Raw genomic sequence first — 27,496 nt, 5'->3', positions numbered from 1 at the left:
GTGCACATTGTGTAGACCTGGTGGTGAACCGTGTGCAGTGATTTTACCAAATTAAATTACAGAGAATGCAGTAATAAGGAAAATGTTATAAGGAAAAATATCGATTTTTTTTTTGTGTTCAAAATGTATGTGGTGAGGGGGCATAGTTGGTTTACAAACATACGGAAAGGGAGGTTTGGGGGACCCCCACAAATAAAAATAAAGATGGGATATTTTTCGTTATAACATTTTCATTATTACAGGATTCTATGCAATTTCATTTGTTGGAATCACATGTACCCGTGGTGAACAATGTGCTCTCTCCAATGATTGGGCTCTTGGTTGAGTGCATGTGTTGTTCTGGTGCATTTGCTATTCCCTTATTTGGATAAGGAATGTGAGGTAATGGGCCTCATTACGAGGCTGTCTGTAGCCGTGCCTGTAATACATGCATAGCTGCCGCTGGTATTTTATTTTTTCCGGCACCCAGGAATGGCCAATTACCTGGTCATTATAGGGTTGAAATGGGAATGGGGAAGCCGGATGCACCAGCACCATTATAAACGGTGCTGGTGCATCCGACATGCTCTGCTCGTGGGTGCCGGTACAGCCCCCTGGCCAGACCTGGCAGCCACAACGGCACCCGCAAGCAGAACTCGAGGTTTGCCGGTCCGAGAACTACGGTACCGGCATGCTTACCAGACCGTAGTTCCCGGAAAAGCAACCTTATAATGAGGCCCAATGTATCCTTATTAATTCAGTGGGGCTCTGACCCGGGTCCATTGTTACAGAAGTATCTCCAAGCGTAACACATGTACACTGACAATAAAAAATTAAAAATAAATAACAGGCAGCCTTTGGGGTGATTGGTGCATTTGCCCATCGGATTTCTGGATAGAGAAACCTATTCACTGGCAGGGGAGTCCACCGATCACAACGTGTTATAAGCCACATTGCAATCCGCCGCTCCACAGTGTGAACATCGAATGTGCATCGTGGAGATCTGAGATGCTGATTCGCCAGTGCCTTCATTGCTAATTAAATTAGCACGGTCAAGTTGTTGCTTTGAAAACAATGGAGGCTTAAAGAAAATGTTTGTATCACCGAAAACCTTGGCCTATCATTCACTACATAAATCAAAGTTGCTTGTACAACAAAATGGTCGCCTGCCAAACACGCACTGCCTAGGATTACACTGGCGCCAGTAAATATATCAACACAATAGAACTGTGTGTGGGCTAAGGGACCTGGACTAGCTTACAATGAGGCTCCAACAATGGAGCCAGCTCAATGTCTCAGACAACCTTGAAAGTGCAGTAGGCAAAAAGTTCAAGCGAAAGAAAAAAAAGCATCGGAAACTCCAAAAAAAGGCTTGAACAAAGTAGAACTGAAATAATGTTTTATAGCACAAGCCATTAACCGAGTCTAGCAATAACAGTCACAATATTACATGCAATGGCTATATTTAAGCCTGAGCACACACGAGTTGGAACTGCCAGGCATTAAGGACCCAGAATGCCTGAAGCTTGAGTAAAACAGAGTAAAACAAGGTCCTTTAAGGATGTCCGTGGCACACCCACTTGGTCACAGAAATGTTGCACTGTGTGCAGCGAAGTAAGGTGTGAGCAATTACCCGCCAACACAAGGGGAGAGGGGGTGGACTGGATGAATCATGGCAGGTGGCAGAGGCAGGGCACCCATCGGATGCCATCTGATGGTGGGGGGGGGGGCGCACCAAGCATCTAAATTGTGAGGTGGGAGTTACGACCACACGAGATTGCCTGAGCAGGAAAGAGTGCACCGAGAGACCTTTGGATGAGGTAGCTAGGCCAGTAAGGGAACGAGCGCCAACACAGGTGGTAGCAGGCAGGGAACAAAGGGCATAAGGAGGCAGGAGGACAGAGGTCAACTGCAAGCACCAAGAGTCGTCTGTTTGGACCAGCAAAGCAGGATCGAATAACTCCGAGCAGATACCAGTTAACAATGCTAAACATTTCTAGAAATATAAATTCCTGACTGGCTCATCTGACCAGAACATTCGATAAGAGTGGTGATATTCTATCAGAGCACCTGCTCTGCTCAAGAATAACTGATCAACAGACCAGTAAACTAAATAGTAACAGATGTTTTGTTGTAGAAGCAGGGTTTTAATTTGGGAGAGGGTGCAACACTTGCATCTGCATTGGAAATGAGATGTGTGTGGCTACTCCCGGTGACCATTACATTCTCTCTGTGTTTATACCTTTTACTTTTCCAGAAACATTTGCAAGCACAAAACGTACCGCAGATGCTATTCTTATAATTGGTTATTTATAATGCGCTTATTACCCCGACGTTTCTAAACGCGGACCCGGGGATCGAACCTGTGTTGCTCTGCGTCGTCTTGCTTCCAAGGCGAGCACGTTGTCCCTGAGCTGTCCTCCCGAAACATGTTCTCAATATAAATCACCCTCGAGCCATCCCGCCTAGTGCCAAAAAGGATGTCCCACTATCATGAAGGCGTTAAGGGTCTCCACAAAATTCAAAGCAGACTATTCCATTGGTTTCTGCTCAGCAGGAAATACTGTGTTTTCAAGTAATGATTTGTAATTAGTTGCGCAATGTCAATCTTTATAAGAGGCTGTTCAAAAGAATGTCTACATTCTCATGAATAGACATATAGACTGAGGACCATACTGATCAGCAGGAAATCATCTATTTTCAACTTAACATTAACATAGCCAATGTTTGCATAAGCATCTTTCCTGGAACAAAGAGAAACTAGAGGTTTGTGTTCACAACACATCATTATATCCAGTGTGCAGTAACATATTCGTCCTATGTTGGGAGGAAAGTGGAGGGGGAGGGATAAATGGAGGAGCTATTGAGGCAGGCAGTGTACTGCGCTTTACCTTGATGGTTCCCTGTCATTTCACTGAACCCTTTTTACCTTCACCACAACCCTTTATTTACCCTTTCCCACCCAATCCAAGAAATGTCGATGGGAATTTTCAGCAAAAATCCAGCAGCAAAACACCGGTCGGAAAAACGGGTGTCACAAAAGGATGCAGTACCAGCACGATAGACCTCCGCCCCCAATGCACAGGGCCAGGAGAAGAGAGACTAAAGTTACTATGGTGCAAGCGGGTATGTGCTGGAATATGCATCCATCAATGTGGCTCAAGTTCAGAGCAGAACGGGATGCAGAAGCAGGGGCTTCGATAGGTATGAATGTAGCCGTGCACACAATTTGGAAAGGACCTAAAGGCGGAGGTAGAGGAGTTTCCAGGCCGTTCCTCTTCAGTAATGCATAAACATTGCTGCTGAATGGAAAACAGGGGTGTTATGACCTGGAAGCTCATATTGGTCATTGCCAAAAACAGAGGGTGAATAAGATAGAAAGTTGGGCCCCAAAGCTGCTGCAGTGGAGCTAGATGCAATAGGGTTACTGGAGGGCAACGTGAGGGGGGGCTCTGAAGAAGCAAACTCGGTTAGTGTTTCATCCACAATGCAGATGGGGAAAGGGAGAGCTAAAGAGAGCGTCAAACTCTAGAAAAAGGTGTACAAAAGTTCTAACTAACAAGCAAAGAGATGACGAGAGTCAGCAGGAAAATGGGCATTGTGCCAAAGAAGGTAACCTGGCAATGCAAGTCATATTTCAGAAATGGTCTGGAGCAGTTACTTTACATCCTAAGCTTCAATGGGCTCTACTTGTGCCTGTGTGTAAGGTGGTTCTGAAAGAGAACATCTTCTCTTCTTTCCAACACATGTTGAGTGAAACACATCATGGGTGTGGTCGAATAAAACCAGCCAGAGGATGTCTCATCTAGATGCTTCTTGATCTTTGGGATTTCTGGGTGACGTTTCTTTGCTTTGCAGCAGCTAGCAGGTTGGCCAGATCTCCAACTTCTCAACCAGGCACTTTGGCGACTGTTTGCTCAGGGATTGACATGTTGAGCATGGGGCCTGCAAAGGACATTGACATATGATCAGGGATCAGTTTAGTGAGATCGGAACAAGAGTGATGTAGTCAAACAGGCCCGCCTGGATTTGGCTTACAAGGTAGCGTTCACAGTGCTTTATGCAGCCTAGTGGGATGCATACAAGAACAGCATTTCAACAATATGTTTTGAAAGGACAGGTACTTGTAGCTAGTGCTTAATTGTAAAACAATAAGTGCCAGGGCCCAAATATTTGCTACCACTCCTGTGGCACTGTGGATGGGTAGTTCCCCACCACTGCTACCACCACCCACAGCTGCTCCCCACAGTGTCAACATATCTGGAGTTACAGTATTGCTCACACCTGCTCGTTGTGCTTGATGGATGCGCTGACTATCACCATTTCATAATTAAATTGAGTCTGAGACAATATGTGCCTGGGCTCAAAAATAAGTGCTAGGGCTGAGCCCTGGCAGACACCCCAACATATTAAGCACTGTAGGACTGTGTGTAGCTCTGGTTCTGTGGTGATGGGTCTGTTTCTGGGCTGAGTTATGTTGCATAGCCATTTCAGATAAGGTCTAGCCCATGAACATCTAAGTGAAGTCTGGTATACAAGAAAAAAACACAGATTTGACATTTGTGACTAGATTTTGAACAACCTGAACCTAGAGGGATGTCACCCACTCTGAATGGATTGGGGTTGAATTGTGACAAACACATTCAAATTAATTCAATTTTTTTCAAGGGTTCATCCCCAGGTAATAAAGGTCCCTCCAGTCTTTCACTGTCACTAATCCAGTCATTTGTATACCCCAAACATGTGTTCCCTTTACACACATTTCGTTTGAATCTTTAGATCCTTAATACTTGATATGTGACTGACTTTGCCTTAGCCCTGCTGTTCTTTGAAGTCATGAACCTGCAGTCATGGTCTCTCCCCATTTTTAAACAATTAACGTCAGTGGTACTCAATAAAGAAAACTCAGCAGGATAAAAGTTCACGAACCCCCTAATGCACGACTGACTCCTCCCCAGCCTGATAGGCTTTTCAGAGGTCTATGTCTGTTATGAATTCCATTGCTGTAATAGGTTAAACCTCAATCATAATCAATGTGTCGACATCTGACTGATGAAATGCAGAACAAGCAATGCCTTCCATGCAATTGACTCTGCTGATCTAATGGTGCAATCGTACAATTCCCCACTTCAACTTTACGAATATGAACACCTTTGTAAGGATGGAAGTCTGAGTTCTTACCTGATTCAAACCTGGGGCCTGTAGGTTACGCACATATCTACAGTGTGTGCGTTAACCTACTGAGATAGCTTATTGGAGAGTTTAACATATGTCCTATTTTTATAGCATCCACCGGTGCACAGGACTACATTTCCTCTTTGTAAGCCTCGCATCCAGCCTTACCCAACCCCCAATGCACACATTAGTACTCCTTTTTCCTTTCACTTTGCACATATACAAGGCCATTTCTGCACCTTCTGATGTGCATCCCAAATGCAGGAATGTGCAGAGAACACAATATTCCCCTGTGCCTCTATAGACCAGTTGTAGGTGAAGTGCTTGGCATGAAAGGGTTATTTCTGACCAGTGCAACACAAGTGGCGTGAACTGCTGCTGTCCCACTTACATCACTGTTCCTCAAGCAGGGATAGACATGTGTGGATCTCTTTTTAACACTTTTCTAAATGACAGGACCTTCAAGGGTCCTTCGTGATGAAGTGCGCTCCCATTATCCCGATGGTTGCATGAAATGCCACTTATGCTCCCGACACCGAGGCAGCTGGTCAGCACATAATGCGTGCTGCAGCCCAGCCACTTGGAAATGTCCAGGTTACCTTTGCCAGCAAGATGTATTGGGATTTTCTCAAAGTCAAGCAGATTGGAAAAAAATGCATTATCTGTCCATTTCATATTTGCATTATTATTTGTTTTTATTTTTAAATTATATATTTTTTTTTGTCAGCTACAAAGAACACAATATTTTTGGTTTCTATATCAGAGGAAGATGCAGGTGAAAGTCATTCGTCATTTAAATGTAGCATTCCTGGCAGGAAAGGTTTTGTACTTCTTATATATTCCATTAAATCTATAGTTCATTTGCTTTCAAAATGTGCTGGCAGGAGCAGGTCAGATCTCTTCGGCTCATTGTTCACAGTAATAGCATGAACAATCATAAGCTTAACCCAACATAGTCACCCGAATATCTTACAAATTTGGCTGAATATCTAGGTGATTCAGGGGTTTGGCATAATTTAATCACCCAGGCTTGGGTACAGTGCTCCAATGCATTGGCATGGAGTGCTGAAATTACATTGATAAGTGGAAATTCTGTTAGGCTAAGACTTCCATCCAACATGTCTTGCATGTTAAGATAAAATATCCAAATCTAAAATCTTGCAAAAAAAGCCTTATGTAAGCAAGATCCCTGAAATGGCTGCTCACATTGATCTGTTCATTACCTCCTATGGGATTTTCCATACTGAGTTAATCTGTTCCTTGCTCCATAGACATGGGACTCTGGACGCATGTCATTAGAACTGGGCCATCACAAAAATTAATGCCCTGCATACCTAATTTGATTGTGTAGTTTTGGGCAACCAAGCATGTACAAATGAATGTAGGTTTAGATACACAGACCACATTGTATCCATAAGGAAAATTGACTATGTTAATTAAATCTGCTTTTAAAGTCCAATATCCACAGATAGCAGCACTCCCTTGTATTGCTGGGTTCAATCACACAAACTAATATTAACTTTAGGCAACTTACGCAAAGATGGTTCAGCCTTAGTAGACCTGGGGAAACTATTCAGGGCGTAGATTAACATAAGTGGAAAGTCTATCCAACATTGTGAATTAAGGATAATGAAGTTTGTGGATGACAGTAATTGACAATTGCTCCTCCACCAACTTTAACCACCCAGAATACTATAGATCTAAGGTCCATTTGCAGAATACAATTTGGAGAAAAGAATCGAACTATGGACTACTAGAGTTTTGCTTCTGAGGTTCAGAGGACTTTGCCTATCCAGGGCGTGGATATTGGAAGTCTGTCAAAAGCTAACCATGTTTACTTTCCAAATGGCCAAATGCTAGAATATCCAGTTTCAACACATGTATCCTATTTCTTTATTGATTGCAGAGACTACTGTTTTGGATTCAAATTAGGAATCCAAGAGTTAATATATGGTTATTTTTTTAGAAGTGCCTCAATGATACATTTATCAAAGTTAAGTTATTTCAAATAATAACATGAAATACTATTAATCAAAACAAATGCAGACAGTGTGAGCTAGATGATAACTGGTGAGGATATTTTATTTAAATGTAACTATTATAAGAGATCAACATCTGAATTATGCATGGCACTGTCCCAAGATGGCTCACAACTGCTTAGTTGATCAGTCACTGTGTAAGTTTCAGCAAGTGATTGACACATTTTTAACAGATATGTATGTTTTTCCTTCTTGTTTCACAGAAATCTCTCTGGTAACTTGCTCACCACTTTGTCCTGGCAACTCTTTCAGAATTTGAGACTAGAAGAACTGTAAGTATAGAAACAGTGTGGTTAGAAATATATTTAAGCGTTAAGGGGGATATAATTCTCTGAACCTGAAAGTGCATTCTAAGATTTACATTATGGCATATTGAAGGAACAATGAGTCCAAAGCACTCACTTAACCACACCACAACAACAAACACACCACACAGACCCTCACACAACAGCACACGACAGACTCTGACTGGATACTGTTGTAAAGTAACTTCATACTCTTCTTAAGGTTACTTGAAAGTTCTTTATTATAAGTTACTTAAGCTGTTATAAGAGAAAGACCACCGGGTCCCATCACCCAGGCCCAACTGACAGCATTGGAACTCTGGAGCGAAGCTCATAGTCAAACATTCCATGCACTCTCAGTGTTCCAATGCCATCTCATAGTTCTGCATCAAGTGACATCACAACACATCTCCCTTTCTATTGACAATGCAGAAACTAAATGTCCAACACAGTCAACATCATAACATATCTCTTCCCCTTCCTATGACAACCTGTCAGAGAGATGTTTAACTTGCTCACACCCCTCCTAGACACAGACAACCTTAAAAGGAAAACGCTGTGCTGGAGGACCAACTGAACATTTCACTGTATGCATACCTCTCCTCACATGACACTACCAGGAAGGACCCATCCCAAGGTAAACTTTCATGCACATTTCACTAAGGAGAACTATGCTGATTAAATTTCATCTTTTAGAGATGATGCAACTCAAAACATATGGGCGACACCAATCACCCACACACATATGGAAGGATCCTCCCTACCAACGTGATACTAACCAAAATACTGGGAGTAGCCACCTCCATCCACTTTGGCCTACTCAAAACAGGGCGCTAACTCCTCACACTGTGGGACGCTATCCCTATTGACACTGGGGCGCTATCCCTCTTCACGGTGGGACACTACCCCTTTCTACAGTGGGACGCTATCCCTCCTCACAGTGGGACGCTATCCCTCCTCCATGGGGCGCTATCCCTCCCTTCAGTGGGACGCTATCCCTTCACAATGGGACGCTATCCCTATTCAAAGGTGGGACGCTATCCCTTCCTTCAGTGGGACGCTATCCCCCTTCACAGTGGGACGCTATCCCTTCATTCTGGGACTCTATCCCTGCTCATCTTCATCTTCACCCTTTCAAACAAAATTTAGGTATGAAATAACCACACCACCTACAGACTACAATAATATTTCTTCAACTCTAAAACATCTATACTTCAAACACGATGTCTATAACTTCACACGTAAAACACTAACTCTATATTCTTCCATGCATTGCACTGTGTAACTCATTTTCACTAAGAGACAATGCAACCTTTAAACATTCACATAAAGTAGCATTTCCATTTCTATGTGTCCATGTTGCAATTTGCAATCTAACCTGAAATGCCTCAAAGCGTTAAATCTAGCGGCGCGACACCACACCTGTAACCCACATACTTGCATAAATTGTGCATATTTATGAAAGTCCAAATGAGTCCACTTTTATCCTGAAATGCCTCAAAATGTGTTACATCTAATACATTTTAACTTCTCAACATCACTACCTGCAAACTTCTTCTGTTAACACTTTCTCAACTTCATGTGCAGTTCCCACACACACACTGATACATTGATCCTTAAATTGTTCTATGCATGCATGAGACTGCAAATAAATCAAAAATATTAAAGGATACACGGGGGCCGCTCGAACTTCTCCTATGAGTCCAACGTTCGTGGCAGCTGATTTGTAACCACGCTGCAGCCATAAGCTTCATGCTGTTCTTCCGCTTCCTCTGCTGTCGTGGCACCCCGATGCACCGCTTCCAGCTTGCCGTACACTTTCATTTTGGGCGTACTTGGCAATGTCTCATCATGGCGGACATTCTGCCGTTTTCATTGACGTTAACAGAGTGCGCATATGACGGCAACGCACTATCATACATTCCCGAAGAAACCATCGTCACATAAACCGTAACGCAGACCATTTTCTTCCGTGAATATCCCTCCAGTCTGGGAAGTGTAACGCAGACCAGTCTCTTGCGTGATTATCCCTTCAGTCCGGGAACTTCCACTTCTTGTCAGCGACTCAAAACATCCGCACTCCGCCGCTCCAATTGACAGTTCACAGCCTTCACGTCAGCTCTCGCTCTGACCAGCAGGGCATTTTTGTCTTTACCCTGGTGAACGTCATCACGCTAGACGTTTCATTAGGGTCCTTTATTCTATCCTTTATCCCAATGCTCCTTAACGGCGCAGCAAGTGTCATATCTCCAAAGACACGCACAACTAAAGTTCAGACCAAAGGTGCGTAGTTTGCTCTCGCTCCGAACAGTTTACCCTATTACGCCACAGCGTTCTATTTGCTCCGCTAACTCCTTCAGCAGTATTGCTACGTCATCAGTCTCACAGGGTACGCGGGCAGGCATAAAGCTCCCGTACCAACGGACATGTCTGAGCCCGCAGAGTCCCACTGCTGCCGGCACACACGGCATGTGACTCGCTTCACGCTCCATGATAGGGGCTTCTCATCTTGGACTCTCATTAACACCGTATTGGGCCAAGCACATGTGCACCAACATGCAATATTGGATCCTACTTCCTTTTAGGGGTTTTTCCTTCAAAATTGGAACATGCACTGCTTTCCCCAGTTAAAGCTGCTCCAATCGAACTTCTTACTTCTCTTCAGGGGTTTCTCTTTCAAATATGGTTATGATTCCAGGCTTGGGGCTTTCCCAAAGTACTTCCCAAAGTTCTACTTCTATTGCTGCACCCCTCATATTGGCGCAGAGTGCCCTGAACATCACCACTTGCTTGTAGCGCTTTACTTCTTCTCTGCTTACACTACTTCAAGCCTTATCTTCAACCTTTTGGGGCCAGCGATCGCTGTGGGGTTGTGCTTCCCTTTGGGGCTTCTCAGGTTAACTTCCTCCACACCCCTTATTACTGTCCTTAACCCTTTGCGCTGATGGCCCCCCCTGGGTGATGGGACTTACTTGGATGACTGGGGGCAGTGGTCTCTCTGCTTCTTCTGCTGCTCCCCCACCACAGCCCAGTTTACTTCCTCTCTGGGTTCTTGGAAATCCTCGTCGCCATTGTTGTAAAGTAACTTCATACTCTTCTTAAGGTTACTTGAAAGTTCTTTATTATAAGTTACTTAAGCTGTTATAAGAGAAAGACCACCGGGTCCCATCACCCAGGCCCAACTGACAGCATTGGAACTCTGGAGCGAAGCTCATAGTCAAACATTCCATGCACTCTCAGTGTTCCAATGCCATCTCATAGTTCTGCATCAAGTGACATCACAACAGATACCATACCAAAAAGATCAGCGAACAGTGTTAGCCGAACTGAAGCTGCCAACAGCACATCACAGCTCCCTTGCTCCTCTCCAAGCATTGCCCTACTAACCGCCCTAACCTATCCCCCTTTCTTTCAGATCTGCCAGAGCGCCAGGGGACCACTCCGGTGGTGATAGTGCGTGGCACAAACACATGCCACTGTCATTAATATCACACAATCGGCTTGATATGAAGCAAAGGATTCTTTTAAAAATATTATGAGCTCAGCAAAATAAAATCTTGTGCAATGGCTCAGCGGCAACGACAAGCAATCACTGCACCTTAAGCTCTACTGGATAACACACTTATGACAGCATTACAAATAACAGAGCAAAGATATCAGAAAGGGAGGGACAGCCTTCAAGAGGTGGATCCCATTACTGTGAAATTCTCATCAGTTCTAACAAACCCACTTGACCTGAAAACCAGAATCATGTGCTTCAGCATTTAGAACAAAAGGTACTTGGTCACCATCCTCGTCCTCCTCATACTATGGTACTGGAAACTGGCTTCTAAGACCGGCTCACATTCACCTGGATGATACATACCAGCAATGTTCCCTCTTAACATCCTCAACTGGCACAGAGCAACACCGCGCTGGTACCTTAAAACCAATACATTTTTTCATTGTTTAAGGCTAACACCATTATTATTCATGGTATATTTTTTCAAGTAATTTCATGAGCTGGTCTATACTAAGAGATGTAACAAAAGGTTAGATTAGGCCCGGGCATTACATTTATGTACATAAGTGAATATGCAAGTGATCTAAGAGACGTAACCACACACTGGCAATTTCAGCACTAGTTCTGCAGTCTCAAGAAGAAATGCTTGTAATTGCAATTGGTTATTTATAATGCACTTAATACCGAAGAGGTTTCTAAGGGCAGATGAAAACCAGTGTTGCTCTCCGTCATCTTGCTTCTAAGACAAGCATGTTGCAACTGAGCTATACTATCCATGGTTTGCTGCAAGCCCCTTATATCGAGTATCCTTTCTAAATATACATAAAGCAGTTCCCCTGATGCTTACTCTGTGTGTGTGTCTGATTGTGCCCAATTTGATTATTTCCAACACCGAATCCACCACTTTGAAGGTGTTTCTCAGGATAACACTAGCTAGTCCCGCTTTGAAGTGCATCCAAGACTACACTAAATGATGTATTCACTCAAATCAGTGTATCGAACACTCAAGGCAAACCCTGATGATTTAGTTAGCACAACCACAAAAGCATTTTCGTAGGCATGCACCACAACTATGTATTGGGACACTGTCGGTGAAACAACTCCTCAGACTCCTGGAATGAGAACGGTGTCCTGTCCTTTGAAGAACAAGGTGATGGCCATCCAATTGAATGGCAATCTAGGGGGCAAGTGAGAATAAAAACGTGTCCTTGTCATAGGAAATTATGTCCATGCATTTAACTCTGCCTTTCAGGAGCTATAAAACCTTGTACTCAGTCGATTATTTGCTTCCCAGCTTTCTTCTTTAATTGCTGGTATAATTGAATAGTGCTTAAAAACTAATATATTAAACGGGTGTGCATTACACAAACACGGTAAAAGCATGTGATTCTAAACATTTACTTAAGTATGATACAAAATAATTTAAAAAGGGCAATCCATTTAAAAACATGTCAACGATTTTGATCATTTGGGTTTTTCACATAAGTATGTGGTACAAAAACACTCCTAAATGAATAATTTGGTAAACAAAGATAATAGTTAGACCAGGAACCTCGCATAGTTCACCTTAACAATTGATACTGTACATCACTTTTCATCTGATAAATGCATCCCACAACTCCCCAACACTAGTTACATTTCATAATAAATTACAAGGTATAAATAAACCATGTTTTTGACTCCTGTCAGGTGTCAAGACCCGCTTCCTCCAGGAGCTACTGTCTGAATAATGTCTGCTTGTCAATTCACCATTGACTCCTCCAAGTTCTTCTTGAGGAGGTGTGATAGCATCACCGTCAGGCACAAACAAAAGCCTGCTGAATTATTAATAAGGTGTAGAACTCTCACTTCAAAGAATAATTGGACGGTAAATCAATTCGGCTTGGCAACGCTGACCTACTGGGCATAGTTTTCAAAGTAGTTGGTTTAAAGATGGCGGAGGGGTCACACAACGCTCTGCATATTGGTGCTTGTGAGAAGCGCAGCCATAAAAAAACACCACCAGAGGAAAAGACGATGCATTTTTAAATGATACAAACACGATACACATCCTTTAAGCAAAAGGTGAAATGCCATACACATTTTTTGATGAAATTGTGTTGATTTTTCATGAATAGAAATTGGTTTTGATCTTATGCAAAAAATGATGCGTATTACTATAAACATGATCTCCTGAATTATTGAGATGTTCATTCAGTTTCTGAATTATGTGAGTCAAATGTTTTAATGACGTTCATAATGTTGCATTAATTAAAAAAATAATGTCATTTCAATAGTCTGGACTTGTATCACATTGTTACCATGGATACAGCTCAACACCCGAAATACGATACCAATGTTGCAAACAATGTGGTTGAGTAGCTTGAATGCAACTACCGCAATGATGGTAAAATAATTAACTACACCATTCATGATTTAGACAATGGACAGGACATTTTTGACAAATCACATCCCGGGAGGCACATACTGTTGGTCTTTGGAATATATTACACGTTTACAGAACACTCAGTGGGAAATCAGTGGACCAACAAAGTAAGCCTATCTAGATTTTGGTAGGGTTTGGGGAGGGAATGTTCATTGCATTTGTGTAGAAGAGTGGATCAATAGGCCAGGGTAGAATATTCTAAATTATTGTAGAATGCAAATGTTCTTTCTTTCACCTACCTTCTAAATTAGGTGTGAACGAAGAGTGTAAACAAAATAGTCCTCTACCATGTGCGCAGAAACCTTTATCAATCTGAGGTAGGCACCAAGATGCAAGTGAAAAGCACACTGGCTATAATGTACATCCATAGCAGGCCAGAAATAATGGAAGTTTGTATTCTAGCCCCAAAAAAACAATTGTATTAATGCAAGATGTATTGGCCGATGACCCAAGAATGGATTGTGATGTCAGGGTAGACTTGTCATATTTCACTACTAAATTAAAATGAGGGCCAAAGAATGAGTGCAATGGCTCGTATTATGATATGGAGTTCCTTTCGTTTCAATACATATTACACCTCATTAGATGAATTGGCTGACATTCACCTCAGCGTGGATATGCATTCTATATCCAACCAATGTAAATGGACATTTCTGCTGACAAATAGGCTTATATTTTCAAGCTCACATATAGGGGTTCTGCATAGTGGAGCATTCCTTGTGATCCAAATACTTATTGGTCCTGCACATGATTTTGAACTGCATTTGTGAATCAGTTGAGAGCCAATGACGCACGAGGATGTCACGATTGTGTTGGCACTTTTTTGCATGTTTCATGTGGACCTGCTGCTAAGTCAATTCACATTCATGATACATGTTCTTGTAGCCTTTGAAACTTGCAAATGAGTTAGTTTCAGGGGTACAGGATAATTACTTAGCAGTAGTTCTGTCTTACAAGGCTTCTGTCATGTCCACATCATCTGTGTCATAGGAAAGAAAATATGGTTGCATGGAAGTCAAACGTTTTCACATTTATTTTATTGTTTTATTTTATGTTATTTCTACCTCACACAGAGACAGGCCTGGAGGCATAAGAGTGCCAACAATACATACAACACAGAACAGAGAGCATCCACAGGGGTGGAGAAAAAGATGAGAATGGTCATGGAAGACACAGGGTTGAATTGTTGGCATGAGGTTACTCAAATAGATAAATTAGAGCATGACCTCTGATATAGAGGAAGGGAGTTCCATATCTGTGAGGCAACATGACGAAAAAATCTATGCTCCACATAAAACAGATGCACTCTTGGTGTTTCTAGCAAGCCATTGTTATTAGATCACAGCACTCGCGAGATACGGCAGGACAGATACTTGGGGGCTTGCCCTGAGATACAATTGTGCGTAATGCACAACACACGCTAGATAATGTGGTTGCGAATGGGGAGCCAATGTAATGCTCTCCTAGCCGGTGCAACTTGCTCTCTCCTTTGCAGACCTGCGACGATGCGCACTGCGTTTTTCTGAATCACCCACAATCAGGTCATATCTTGTTTGGAGATTCCTAGCAGTAGGCTAGAGCAGTAGTCTATTTTAGCTCCAATAATGGCTCGCACCAGTATGGCATGATTGGCTGATGACAGAAAGGGCTGTGGCTGAGATAGGAGCTTCAAATGGTAACATGTCCTGGAGACAAGCCCATTTACCGGATTTTTCATAGACAAGTCCTACTATACCTACTCTTTTCATTGGGACGGCGGGAAGATACATGCATGCCTTGAGTAATCCACATTTTCTTCGGCATGAGGTTTCCAGAGATCTACCAACATTCTTCAACAATCTGTTAGCTATTTACATGTCATAAACAATTGCTTATTTAACTTGCAGATAAATGTGTAGCTCATAGAAGGATGGAAGCAAAGATAACTTTAGAGGGAAAATGCATCCCTCAATTATCGTAGTAAATTCATTGACTACTGCTGCTACCTGTTTCCCAAGTATCATTTTTGAAAATAATGATATACATTGTATCTTAATTGATGAAACACGTATCACTAAAGAAACCGATCCTTCCACACATTGATGGTCATGGTCTACTTCAATGTGTACATTATAGCCCCAAATGAAGGTTTATATAACATTGATTTTCGATTATCTTTGTTATGTTATTTCAAGAATACAAGTCAAAGGTAATTGAAGCAAACCAACCTACAGGTCATCAGAGAGTACTAAAACACTCATTGGCACATCTTATAAACTTAGCCGAGAACGCTTACTTTGAAGCAAAATAGCAAAGGTGAATTATGAACACCCACATTTACACACCGATGCTCCCTGCCAAATGGATAATTGCAGAAGATTTACAATCTAACAATACCTAACTGTGAGGATTGGAGGTAGTGGATTATTCAAATTATGGGGGCTAATTGATCTTGCTCATGAATTTCTTTTCTTTTAACTCATCAGTCTGATCATACTTGATACAGCAGTATCAGAAATGATATATGTTCAGTTTTGGCTGGGTGAGGTTTCGTGGAATCATTGTCATCCTTGCACAAACATGTCTGAGGCATGTGCTAAGATCAGTTGTGTTTGTGTTTTTGATGCAGAGAAGTGTATAACCTTTTAGATGATTTGGCTATAATCTGCATTGATAATTATGTGGGAGCCAATCTTTTTCTGCGTTCCAGGAGGGGAGGAAGGGAGATATGTATACATTTGGAAAGGCTGAGTGGGGGTGATTTTGAATCATTAAGGTGCTCCACAGGTCAGTCTGCAGAAACAGGACCTCAAACGAGTTGTGTGTTTTATTTTGCAATTCCTTTCAGCCCAATGTCCTTATAGCTTGAATTTCACACTGCATGTATGCTTATATTATAGGCAGTAGAGTTGTCAAGAAGGATAAGTACACTGTGTGAATTTGCATCCACGTGGTTGTCTAGCATGTCCCCAAAAGGAGCTTGTTGTGGATTCTGTTTCTCTCATTGGTCACAATTTGAGTTGTCACTTTGGGAGATGGTAGTTGGTTACCATGTGTTCCTGGATCTTACGCATTGGACTGTTACTGTATTTAAATTCTTCAAGCTAAAATAATGCATCTTAATGCAACATAGCAATTCTCTGTAATGTTTTGCATTTTCCAAGCCTTACACACATGCATTCGTGGGTCAGTCTACGTGCACTCCCTTCCAAGACACATGATCCATCCATAAGGAAAAGATCTTAACTAGAGTTGCTTCAATGGGCTGCTCTCAATTGGCTGATCAAAGGAGAAATGACTTGCTCCCTCGACATGTCACGTGACAATAAACCATCATGTCCTGAGGTGGAGCAGACTAATACATGCAACTTCTGCTTGTGTGTAAATTATTTTGCACAACTAACAAATTATTTTGCACAACTAACAATTTTCAAAACAATACATGCACAACAGAACAAACCAGGGACCACACATGCGACAGCACCATAAACATGTGTAAACCAAAAGGTGACAATGTGTAGTATAGCTTAAGTGAATGAATGTGTGCTTAGGTAGTGCACAGAGTTCTTGCATTATTGGTCACATCGGCAGGTGTCAAGCTAGTAGAGATTAAACAAGTCGTGAGTGATTGATATGTTGGCCAAGTTCTTGTTGAGATTGATACAGCAAAACCATACAAACACAAGAAATCCCCTCCAAGCAAGGAATGTGAAGTCGGTGAAGGGAAGTATTTTAGCATCTTTTAACAGAACAATTGCTGGCTACATGGCACAATATCGGAAACCTGTCAATGGGTCACTCTCAAAAAGGGTTGAGAGAAAACATGCACGAGTGACTCACACATTGGCGTACGGCACTGCGCTTGCACGTATTTCAAAGAGATGTCAAGGCATGCAGCTAAATAAACCTGCAGGATAAATCGAAACATGACATTAGCACTGCCTGTGCTTTGGCAGGTATGCCTCCCTGATTATGCTCTCTGAGCTGACGAGTCTAGAATAGCACGAAAAACAACCACTAGTGACAGCTAAGATCAGTTTCAATGTCAAGATTGCAAGTTAGAATTGTGACGTGTTACAAAGTCGTAATCCACGTGTTTTTGTGGTTCTATGTTAAATAGCCCATGAAACTTACCTCATTGTAAAAATGAAAGAGGTATGAAAAACGTTTGTACATTACAAGTAATAAAGGTAATGATGACTAAAGTAAAAAAAAATATATAAAGTAAAAATATCACAAACGTAATATTATAAGCAACAAATGCAAATTCTGGGCAATGTGTTTGATTTAAAAAGGGAAAATAGCCATTGCAAATAGAATCCCCCCAGATCCTTCAGCACCCTAACGCTGTGCCTTACAAATATCATTGTATCACCATATAACGTTAAAAAGTAAACATATAAAGTAGACAAATACATGAGACTTCCGCTTGTTTTAAAATAGTTTTGCACAACTAGCCTGTATTTCGCAAATTATAGGCACAATAGAACAAGCAAGGCTACACACAAGAACAGTCTCGGGAAGATGGCTCAGCAGCAATGTGCTCGCCTTGTAAGCAAGCAACACAGGTTCAATCCCAGGTCTGCGCTTAGAAACCTCTGGGTATTAAGTGTGTTATAAATAATCTATCATATCATATATGATGGAAAGCGACATGCAATAACATCATAACTGTGTAAACCAAAAAGTGACTATGTTTTATAGCTTTTGTAGTAACATGAAGTCAAGGAATGCGTGCAGCAATATCTGGCATTTGCATACAAATTCCTCTCAACCTCCACCAACACAATGGTGCACAATGCCAAGCCCAATTCTGGCATAATCCTGTTGCAAAGTGCTCTGCTGCTCTTGTGGTAGGTTTGCGCTATAAGGAATACAATTAAATAAAAAATAACCTTACTATGACAGCATGTTGCAACCACTCACACCTCTGAATATTCGACCATTATGTCCAGATTGCCAACAGGACATCCGTTATACATTGAAAACTGATTCATTGATCGTTTCAACTGACTGTGAGTTGCGTTACTCACACTTTTACGAGTGACAAATTCTGTCACTTTTCACCTCTTTAAAGCACATATTTTTACTTCATTAATAGGATTTGTTTTGAGAAAGTTTTGGGACTAGGCGAAGGACTAAAGAACACGGGACAACGTCTCACTTCATTCACGTTCCTTTATTAAATAACTGCCTCTTTCTCCGTGAGGCTCCTCCTCTTCCTCCCCTTGCATCAGTGCCTCTTTAACACTTACAAGGGTGGCGCTTCCTCACAACACCTCCCATTCACATATCCTCTTGCGTCCATGTCGCGCTTCTTCAATGAGTCTGCATGGCCTTTTGATGATCCGTCGAGGCCACCCTTCTGGGTCCACCTATTCCCGCCTCTCTGCTGGTGTGTGGTTATCGCCTGTGCCTTCTCCTTCGGTTCCTTCGGGTTCCCTTAATCATTGTTCTTGGTTGTTCTCCTTTGCGGGATCTCTGTCTGGCACCAGATGTTAGAAGAATGACGTGTTCCTGCTGAACACCTTGTAGGCATTAGCAGCTGTCACCATCTTCCCCTTCATGTCGGTCACTCTAAGGGGTGTGCTGTGGTACCTTTTGTCAGTTTTCCTCTATATCTGTTGTTTCACAAGTACTTCTTGTCATTCCTAGAAATCTTTGGGTCTCTCTTTCTGGGCCCAGTCGGTTCTTAATTTGGCTGCTTCTTTTGCTCTTGTGTCTCTCTCTCTCCCCTCATCTTCTAGGATTACTCGGTATCCTGGCTGCCACTGAGTTCATTCACTGCCTTAGGGAAGGTGCGTCTTGACTTGCTATACCACGATAAGGTCACCCAGCGCTATGGCTGTTACCGAGTGTGGTGTAGTCGTGTAGTGCCCTACATTTGGCATAGTGCTTGCTGGATTGACATGCCTTCCATATTCACTTACTGAACGGTCCTTTTTACGGACAACATTAATTTTTCTGCTATATGCTTTTCACTTGTGGCAATAGTGCCATTATTTTTTGGTGCGTAAATCCCATGTACTTCACAAATCGGTGAAAGCCATGGCTACTGAACAGCGGCCCTTTGTCTGTCTTGTCTGTGGCAGGAATGCTCCACTCTCTGAAGACTTCATCTATCACCCCAACTACCTGGGTGAATACCATGGATGTTGTGTGCCTTTCGATGGGAAACATGGAGAACTAATCCACGATCACCAGAAGATGGTCCCGAGGCTTTAATGGCCCATAGAAGTCCGTTGCGACCCCTTGGCATACCTTTTCAGGTATGTGCGTTGGTTGCAACAGGACGGGGGTGGCTCAGTTCCGGCTGTGCACTGGCATGGTAGGCAGCTACTGACTACTTCCTCCAACATGGCATCCATGAGCAGGAACCATGCTGTTTGTCGGAGCAGTTTCTTGTTTGCTTCTACTCGCCGGTGTCCTTCTGACCTGCTCCACCAGCTCTCTCCTTAGGGATGATGGGATAATAATGTGGCAGCCCCTCAACAGAACTCGTTTTTCTGACACTGCGAGTTCTGTGCTAATCTTTGCCATGCGTTCGAATTCCTGTCTGTTGACTCCCCCCTTGTGGTCTTTCTCTTGTAGTCCCTCCATTTATTGGCAGACATAAACTCCTTGGCCCGGCTGATGGATGGGTTGGCATGTATTGCTCTACCAGATGCTGGACGGTTAGAGAGGACGGTAAGGCCTGTTCTGTGACGTAGCATAGGTATTCTGTGTCCCCTTGCATTTTCCTTGTCATATGGTGGTGTGAAATAGAGTGCATGGGGTTGCTGCCCCCCGGTCTGTGTGTAATGTCATAGTCGTATTCTTGTAGGCAGATGCCCTACCTTTCTATCCTAGGTGGCATATTTGTCCTTGGGTTGCTGAATAGTGACAGATGGGCCTGATGGTATGTTATAAGGGTGACCCTCTTCCCTATCATGAAGTGGTGGAAGTATTTGCAGGCCCACACTGCTGCCAAGCTTTCCTTCTCCGCTTGTGAGTAGGCTCTCTCTGTGTGGGACAAGGACTTTCTTTCGTACGCTACCAAGCAGCTTGCAGGTGTATCCAGCGTCTCTTGTTGTACCAAGATGGCCCCTAGGCCGACTGGGCTGGCATGGACCACCAGTTCTGTGTGCCATTGTGAATTGAAGTATGTGGATAGCATTTTCTAGTTCGGATTTGATGGTGTCAAATGCCTTCTGGCATTCGTGAGACTAGATGAACAGTTTGTCTTTCTGCAGCAGGCGTCTGAGCGCTTCTGTGGGAATGGCATATCACTGTAGGTATCGGGCACAGTAGCTGGCCATCCACTGGAATTATCTAATATCACCCACGTAAGCAGGTATCTGTAGTTAGTTGATGACACACACCTTCTTTGTGTCAGGCTGCATCCCTTTTTCTGAGTAAATGTGTCCATAGAACCTGAGGTTGTCCTTGCTGATGTTGCATTTCTCATAGTTCCGTATGAGTCATGCTCTTCCAGAATGTTGCATACATCAATGAGGGCTTGGTCAGACTCTTCCTGGGATGTATCATACATGGGAATGACATCAGAATAGTTAAAGACTGACTGGACTGGGAGAAGAAGATGTCTAATGGTCTCCTGGAAGATCTCTGCTGCAGAGGAGATTCCAAAGTTCAACCGCTTTCAGCGGAGTAAGCCGTCATGGGTGGCAAGCATGGTGATTCCTCTGGATTCAGGGTGTGGTTCTGGCTGGTGGTACCCCTTGTTGAGGTCCAGCTTGGAGAATTCTGTTGTGCAATTTAGCTGAATGATCATGTCCTCTATCTTTGGACCTGAATGTCATTCCCTCTCGATGGCGGTGTTTGCCAATCTCATGTCGACGCATAGTCGAAGTCTGTTGCCATCTTTAGGCAAAACTACCAGTGGTGAAATCCATGGCGTGTGATCCGTTGCAGCCTCGATGATATTGTTCTCCAGGATTTTTCGTACCTCTCGTGAGAAAGTGTCCTGAAGGTGAATTTCCACCCTTCTATGGTGTTGTAGGACTGTCTGTTATGCTGTTGTTGTGTAGGCTGATTACCTTGCCTTTCAGCTTTCCAAGGCCCTTTAAAAGTGTGTGGATAGTGGTCATGATAATGTCTTTATTCACTTGGGCCCCCATCATGTGGCATATGGCTTCATTTCTATTTCTGCTTCGATCCCCTCTGCATAAAACTACATCATTGTCTTGAAAAATAATGTCTATGAGGCCCAGTTCCTTCGCAGTGCAGTAGCACAGCAGACATTTCCCATTGACTGGGCTTCTGAGCACATGAATGATGGTGTCAGTCGTCCTCGTTTTGAATGTAAGTGTTTTTGGAAATTGCCCCAGTGATGGTAGTGGCGTGCTGACTCCTTATTTGAATATTCTTGCTCTTGACGGTACAAAGTCCCATCTCTTACCAGATGGTAAGAACTCCTCTTCCCCCATGATGTTGACAGTGGCTCCCATGTCAATAGGGACAGGTTGATGATTGCGTTCATATACACCACTACTTTCGGTGCTTCGCTGCCATCTTGCTCTCCATGTACTAGATCCACAAACTCGTCAGAAATTCTGGGTCCTGTCCATATGCAAATTCGTCCCAGTTTGCATACGGATCACCCGGGTAGCCATAGAGGTTTGTATAGTAATCTAGTTTTGGCAACTGATTTCCACCCAGGGGTTCCTCGTACTCTAGACCCTGGTCCATTCGCTTTCACCTATCGCCTTGGCTGCTGTGGGTAGAACTGTGGTTGTCTCCAATGTGTGGTTGTTGGGTTTAGCCTGTATGGCTGTCTCCAGTTGCGTTGTGTTGGAAGATTCTTTTAGGTTGGCGGGAAGGTCATCCAGGCCTTCTCAGCAGATGGCCTTGAAGTAGCCTTCTCTTCTGCACCTGGAACATCGTTGGCTCATCGTCAGGCAATATCTTGCCGCATCGGTAGCATAGCCTCTGTGGGTGCAGCTCTGGTCTCGTCTGTGTGTATGTTTCCCTTGGCAGTTCCATCGGCAGCATCTGGTAGTTAGGTGCCCCTCTCCCTGCATCCCTACTGCTGGTCAGGGCTGCTACTGAGTCTTCTCTGTCAGTCATCTTCCCAGGCATCTCCATGGCAGATGCTTGGATCTTCACCCTCTCATGGACTTTCTGTTGATCGTCACAGGCTTCTTCAGGAGCTGTTTATGCAGTACGGACAACGTGCATCCTAAACGCTTCCTCATTTGAAAAAGCAGAGAATTGGCAAATGACCAGCTTTTGGTGCCGGCGTGTGATGAATTCCTCCACTGTCTCATGGGACACCTGTTGGCACTGTTTGAAAACAAACCGTTGATAGTCTCTGTTCAGATGTATGACCAGTTTCTTGTCCAGGGCAGCCAGAAGGACATCAAAGGTTGTTCTGTCTTCTGCCGGAATGGTTTTGATGATGCTATTGATTTCTGTCCCCACCAGATTTGAGAAGATGTCCTTGAGCATGTGTGACTTTTCTTCCTCTACGGCCTTGATGAATGCTGTAAAATCTTCAATCCATGCAGTCTATACGGGGCCTTTGTCCAGCTGGAGTTGGAGGTTGAATGGGCATTGCTTCCTCAAAGATTTCACGTTGCTGGCGGTGTGCTGTGCTACACCCTGTGTTCCCACTGGGTCTGACATGGTGGTCAGTGAGTTGGCACTCTTGCCTGGTAGTGATGTTAGTTTTATGGGGTAGTTCCTTCCTCCCTTTCTGTTATCCTGGGTGACTTATTATTATTATTACTATTTTCTGCGTGCTCACTGTGCTGTGCACAGGGCTATGATCACCTTCTGTTAGTCACCAGGTCTTATGGTGTTGGTGCTCTCAGTTGGTGTCCTGGTCCGTTTTTGTTTTATATTGCTTGCCTGCGGCTGTGTTTTCTGTCCCTCGATATATTATGTTTTTTTTGTTCAGTTGAGCGGGTGTGCGGGACGACGTCTGAACGGCGGGGGGGGGGTCACTGCTCAAGTTGGGGGTGGCTGAATGACATTGTGGCCCCTGTGCTGGTATGGGTGAGCTAACAGCTTATGTGCGGGTGCTGACTCGCCAGCTGCAGCTTTGCTGTGGTAGCAGTATGCACAACAGAAGGATACAAACCTTCCTGGTGGCGGCACGAATGGGCAGACTGCCCCCATAGAATGCCGCCCACTTTGGAGAAAAGAACAGGCAGCCAGCCTGTAAGGACACTGAAATCTCAGCGGGGAGCCTCGGTGTGGCACACCAGGCAGGATGGTGGTTCTTTTAATGCTCGTCGCCACATGTTGGGCCTAGGCGAAGGACAAATAACACAGGAGAACGTCTCAAATCATTCATGTTACTTTATTAACTAATTGCCTTTTCCTCCCTGAGGCTCCGCCTCTTCCTCCACTCGCATCATTGCCTCTTTAACCCTTACAGGGGTGGCACTTCCCTCACAATAGAAAGAAAGCCGTGTTACAGTCCTAGCTCACTTTTTGTTTGAGAATGTATCATCTAATCAGCGCCTGATGCTGAACAGCTGTGGTGCATTCATGATTATGCATTTGTTTGGGTTGTTACGAATACACTGAAGTAGATTCATGGTGACAAGCATGGGGAAAACCGCCATAGTTATGCATGATCTTAAGATGATAATAAAAATGAATAAGCATTATGTGCTATGGTTTATGTTTTCATGATTGCTATATTATTATAAACAAGGCAATACCGAATGTTTGGATGAGCATGTTAATGCACTAAACTTATCGATTGAATTAAAAAACTGAAACAAATCTTTCAAACCCCATTGAGCTGGCTCTGTAGAGGATTGAAAGAGAGCGTTCTGAGTGCTCATTGGTAGTTCAAGGAAATGTGAATCCCCCTCTGCCATTGCTCTCCTGTTTTTGGCTTTACTTATTTTTAGCCCCAGATGTCACATGTTTACTCCCTGCTCCATTCCTTTGATCTTCATCTCTCTCCACCTCTTTCTCCTCTTGTTTATTCTGCGCGGCATTTGCATCGGCAGCCCTCTCCTTTCAGCAGTTGCAATTCCGGCACTATGCTGTTGTTCTCCTGGTTGGTATTCGTACCCGATGACAGTGAGGCATTGGAAACGTCCATTGCATTGTGCTATCATGGGCAGGTGAGGAATAAGGATCATGTGGCTGGCCATCATCCTATCCCCCTCGGATACTGCACTCATCTTTGGAGCAGCAGCATCCAAGATTGCAGGGTGGGCATTGCACGCCTGGACCTCTTCATCACTAACCTTTTTTCTTTGCATTTTGCAAGGGACCAGTGGTGAGAAGCACACATTTTGTGGCACAACCAGGTTGATGAGGAAAAACAATGAGCCTTACAATCTTGTGACAATCAGGCCAAGTAAGTTTAGGGTTAACAGGGGATGGGGAAGTGCAGGAAAGGAGATGCAGGAGCCGTAACAGACTAAGCACTGTACATCCTGTGGCAGAGTCAACTAAGTGCAAATGCGCCAGCCCAGATGTAGCACCTCACAGAGGAGCAAAACAAAGAGCAAGTACATTGGCATGGACCGCAATGGAGCACTGGGCCATAGATGAGGACAGGGTACAAAGCTCCGCGGTGGAGGGCATATACTAGAGCCAGGCTTTAGGGGACAGACCTCTACAGCAATGCTGCAAAGGGCACACCTATATACTATAGCTGCAGTGGCAAGTCCTAATAATACATGTGGCACAGACAAGTGCCCCTGAGGCACAGCGTGGACTTGAATGAGCAGGCATGCAGGATGAAGCCCAATGGTGCTCAAAAGGTCCTAAACATTTTAATATAGTTTAGTGGCAATATTCCATTTCGTGACAAATTGCAAAGAATGAAAACAACACCAACATTAACAGCTGGAACAGATGTTTCACGTCCGAGTTGCCTCTTTTTTTTATGGCTTATGCATGCAATATTATACACAATTACATCAGTCGTGCTTATTTGGGGCCCTCTACTAGGATTGGTGTATCCACTGTTTCTAATATTATTCAAAGTAGAGTAAGCCACTTGATCCAACTCACAGTGCCACCCAGTAACCCTCACTGCAAGGTCACCTCCAGTTCAGAGCCACATGCGCATGTCATTGTGGGTATGCAAATTAGCTCACATGAGCATCTTTGGCTCCCAAAAATTAGCTTGATTTTACAAGGCACTGCTATTTGAAACATAGCTTAATCACCCAAAGGCATCTATTTCTCAAAGCTGCAGACAACTACATACCTGGTTTTACCTTTAACAGGATGATCAGAGCAGTATAGTCTGATAGCTTTGCGGTCGGAGCATTGGGCCATGCGTAGCAAAACTCACCCAAAAATATGGTGGAGTTGAAAAGGCTCGGAAAGAAACCTTTAACTGAAATGTGAAAGTAGACTAAGATATACGAGCCACGTCACACATACCATTGCACCACCCAGTAATAAGGTTTGACTCCAGTTCAGAGCAGCATTCAATAACTAAGCCTAACTGCATTAATCATAACAGTTTGCAATTCTCCTAGGCCATTCATGGCAATGAGAGCCATTCTTGTATTTCCCATTGCAGGATTGCATGCTCGGATTTGTAGGCCCTGACTTTCAATGGGAGAAATGAACCTGCATGCCCCAGCACGCAAAGTAAAAACCTGGACTGGATTCAGGTGTCATGCAGGAAGAGGAAAACGTGCAAGGTATGAAACATACAAGTAAAACCTTCCCCGCACATCTAATGAAATTATGAAAAGGCTAGTTTGATAACTGAATAGACAATATATTTCTCAGCATCACTTTCTATTGGCAACATGAGTCGATCCTTTGTCTTGTTCTGCACCCTAAAAGTGAGTTCCCTTAATTAGTCTTAGGGGTTGTAAAAAAGACCCTTTTATAGCACATAATTCATCTCAGCTTTGTGATGTATACTGACGCCTAAAGAGTGTTGCCCAAAGAAAGGGGAAACACATTGGGTAGAGTGGTCAGCAACTTAAAGTGTGTATGGTTGGCAGGAGGCCTTGGTCCTTCTTTTGCTCTTCTGTACACTACACACACATTGCCGAGGAAAACACATGTCTGCAATGCACATAGAACTGCATTCCTGATGCTGAGGGGACAATTGACACCATGATTTCTGCTTCTATGTCCCTCATTCAAAAACAGTGTGTGTGTGATGAGATGAGCCAATAAAGTGAAATCATCTACAGATGGTTTATTATATACATTTCCACATCATTGTAGGAAATGTAATTGTTAATAAATAATACTAAAGAAAGGAACATCGACTAACATGACTGAGTTTCCCGAACTCCAGGAGAGCACTTTCACAATCAGCATTACCCACTTGATGAAAGGGTAATGAATGATGTATGCACTGTAAATGTTGAAAGACATGTAAAAAAGAAAACCTCTTTGAAATTCAATAGAGATCAAATCAAGCAAGATTTGAGGCTAAGATGGCAGCACAGGGAGTTATTAGTGAAGTACAGGCCGTGACCATCTCAGGGGCTTGGAAAATTACACCTACTCTGTTGTTGAGGGCACCAGGGATCCCAAAATGATCACCATGGACCACTTGAGTTGTTCAGGGAGTGGAGAAGGGAGACAATTCCCTCTAGGTAAGGGGTCTGCAACCTTTGCCTCTCAGGATGGTTTGGTCTACAACTTCTATGACTTTGCTGGCTGAAGTTGATGATAGTTGTAGTGCAGAATATCTAGAGAGCTTAACTTTTGATCTTTGCTGACTATTACAGAAATCGGTTTTACTTCTCAGTTCTAAGAGGAGAATGCTCAAGAGAGCTTTTTAAAAGAAGCCAATCTGCTATATTCACAGAATAAGAATAGCTAGATCAGCAGTGTAAATGTCCTTATTGATCAAAGGAATTCCCTGGAGCTAATCACCTGATCCAGATAGTATCTCAGAATTCTTCTGTAAAATCAACATGTTTAGTTGCTCTGTCCATGCGTCTAGTGAAGTTTGTTACTTGATTACTTGCATCAGTTGATGCAACTCCTATTGGGATATGAGGATCCACATAGAGCCCAGTACCTTAACCCAGCACGCAACTAGGCACACAAATGAAACTTAAAAGGCTTGATCCTGCCTACAGTAGCTTTTTGATTGCCGGTAAATTGATTAAGGTCTCTGATCACGTGAAAACTCTGGGGATCTATTTTGACGCTC

General features: G+C 43.3%; 1 protein-coding gene across 4 annotated transcripts in view; it reads left to right on the top strand.

Moving 5' to 3' along the window:
• The window catches only part of NTRK3 (neurotrophic receptor tyrosine kinase 3), a 1,833,633-nt gene that overhangs the window by 666,360 nt on the left and 1,139,777 nt on the right, over positions 1–27,496 (top strand). For all 4 annotated transcript variants that reach the window (XM_069624286.1, XM_069624285.1, XM_069624287.1 and 1 more), the window contains exon 4: positions 7,397–7,465. In XM_069624286.1, coding sequence (XP_069480387.1) covers positions 7,397–7,465 — 69 coding nt within the window. The remainder of the gene's footprint in view (positions 1–7,396; positions 7,466–27,496) is intronic.

The sequence above is a fragment of the Ambystoma mexicanum genome, chromosome 11 (assembly GCF_040938575.1).
Source record: "Ambystoma mexicanum isolate Mex_15411 chromosome 11, UKY_AmexF1_1, whole genome shotgun sequence".
Classification (NCBI taxonomy): Eukaryota; Metazoa; Chordata; class Amphibia; order Caudata; family Ambystomatidae; genus Ambystoma; species Ambystoma mexicanum.
Note: the sequence above shows the minus strand (reverse complement) of the source record. Positions and strands in the feature narration are given on the sequence as shown.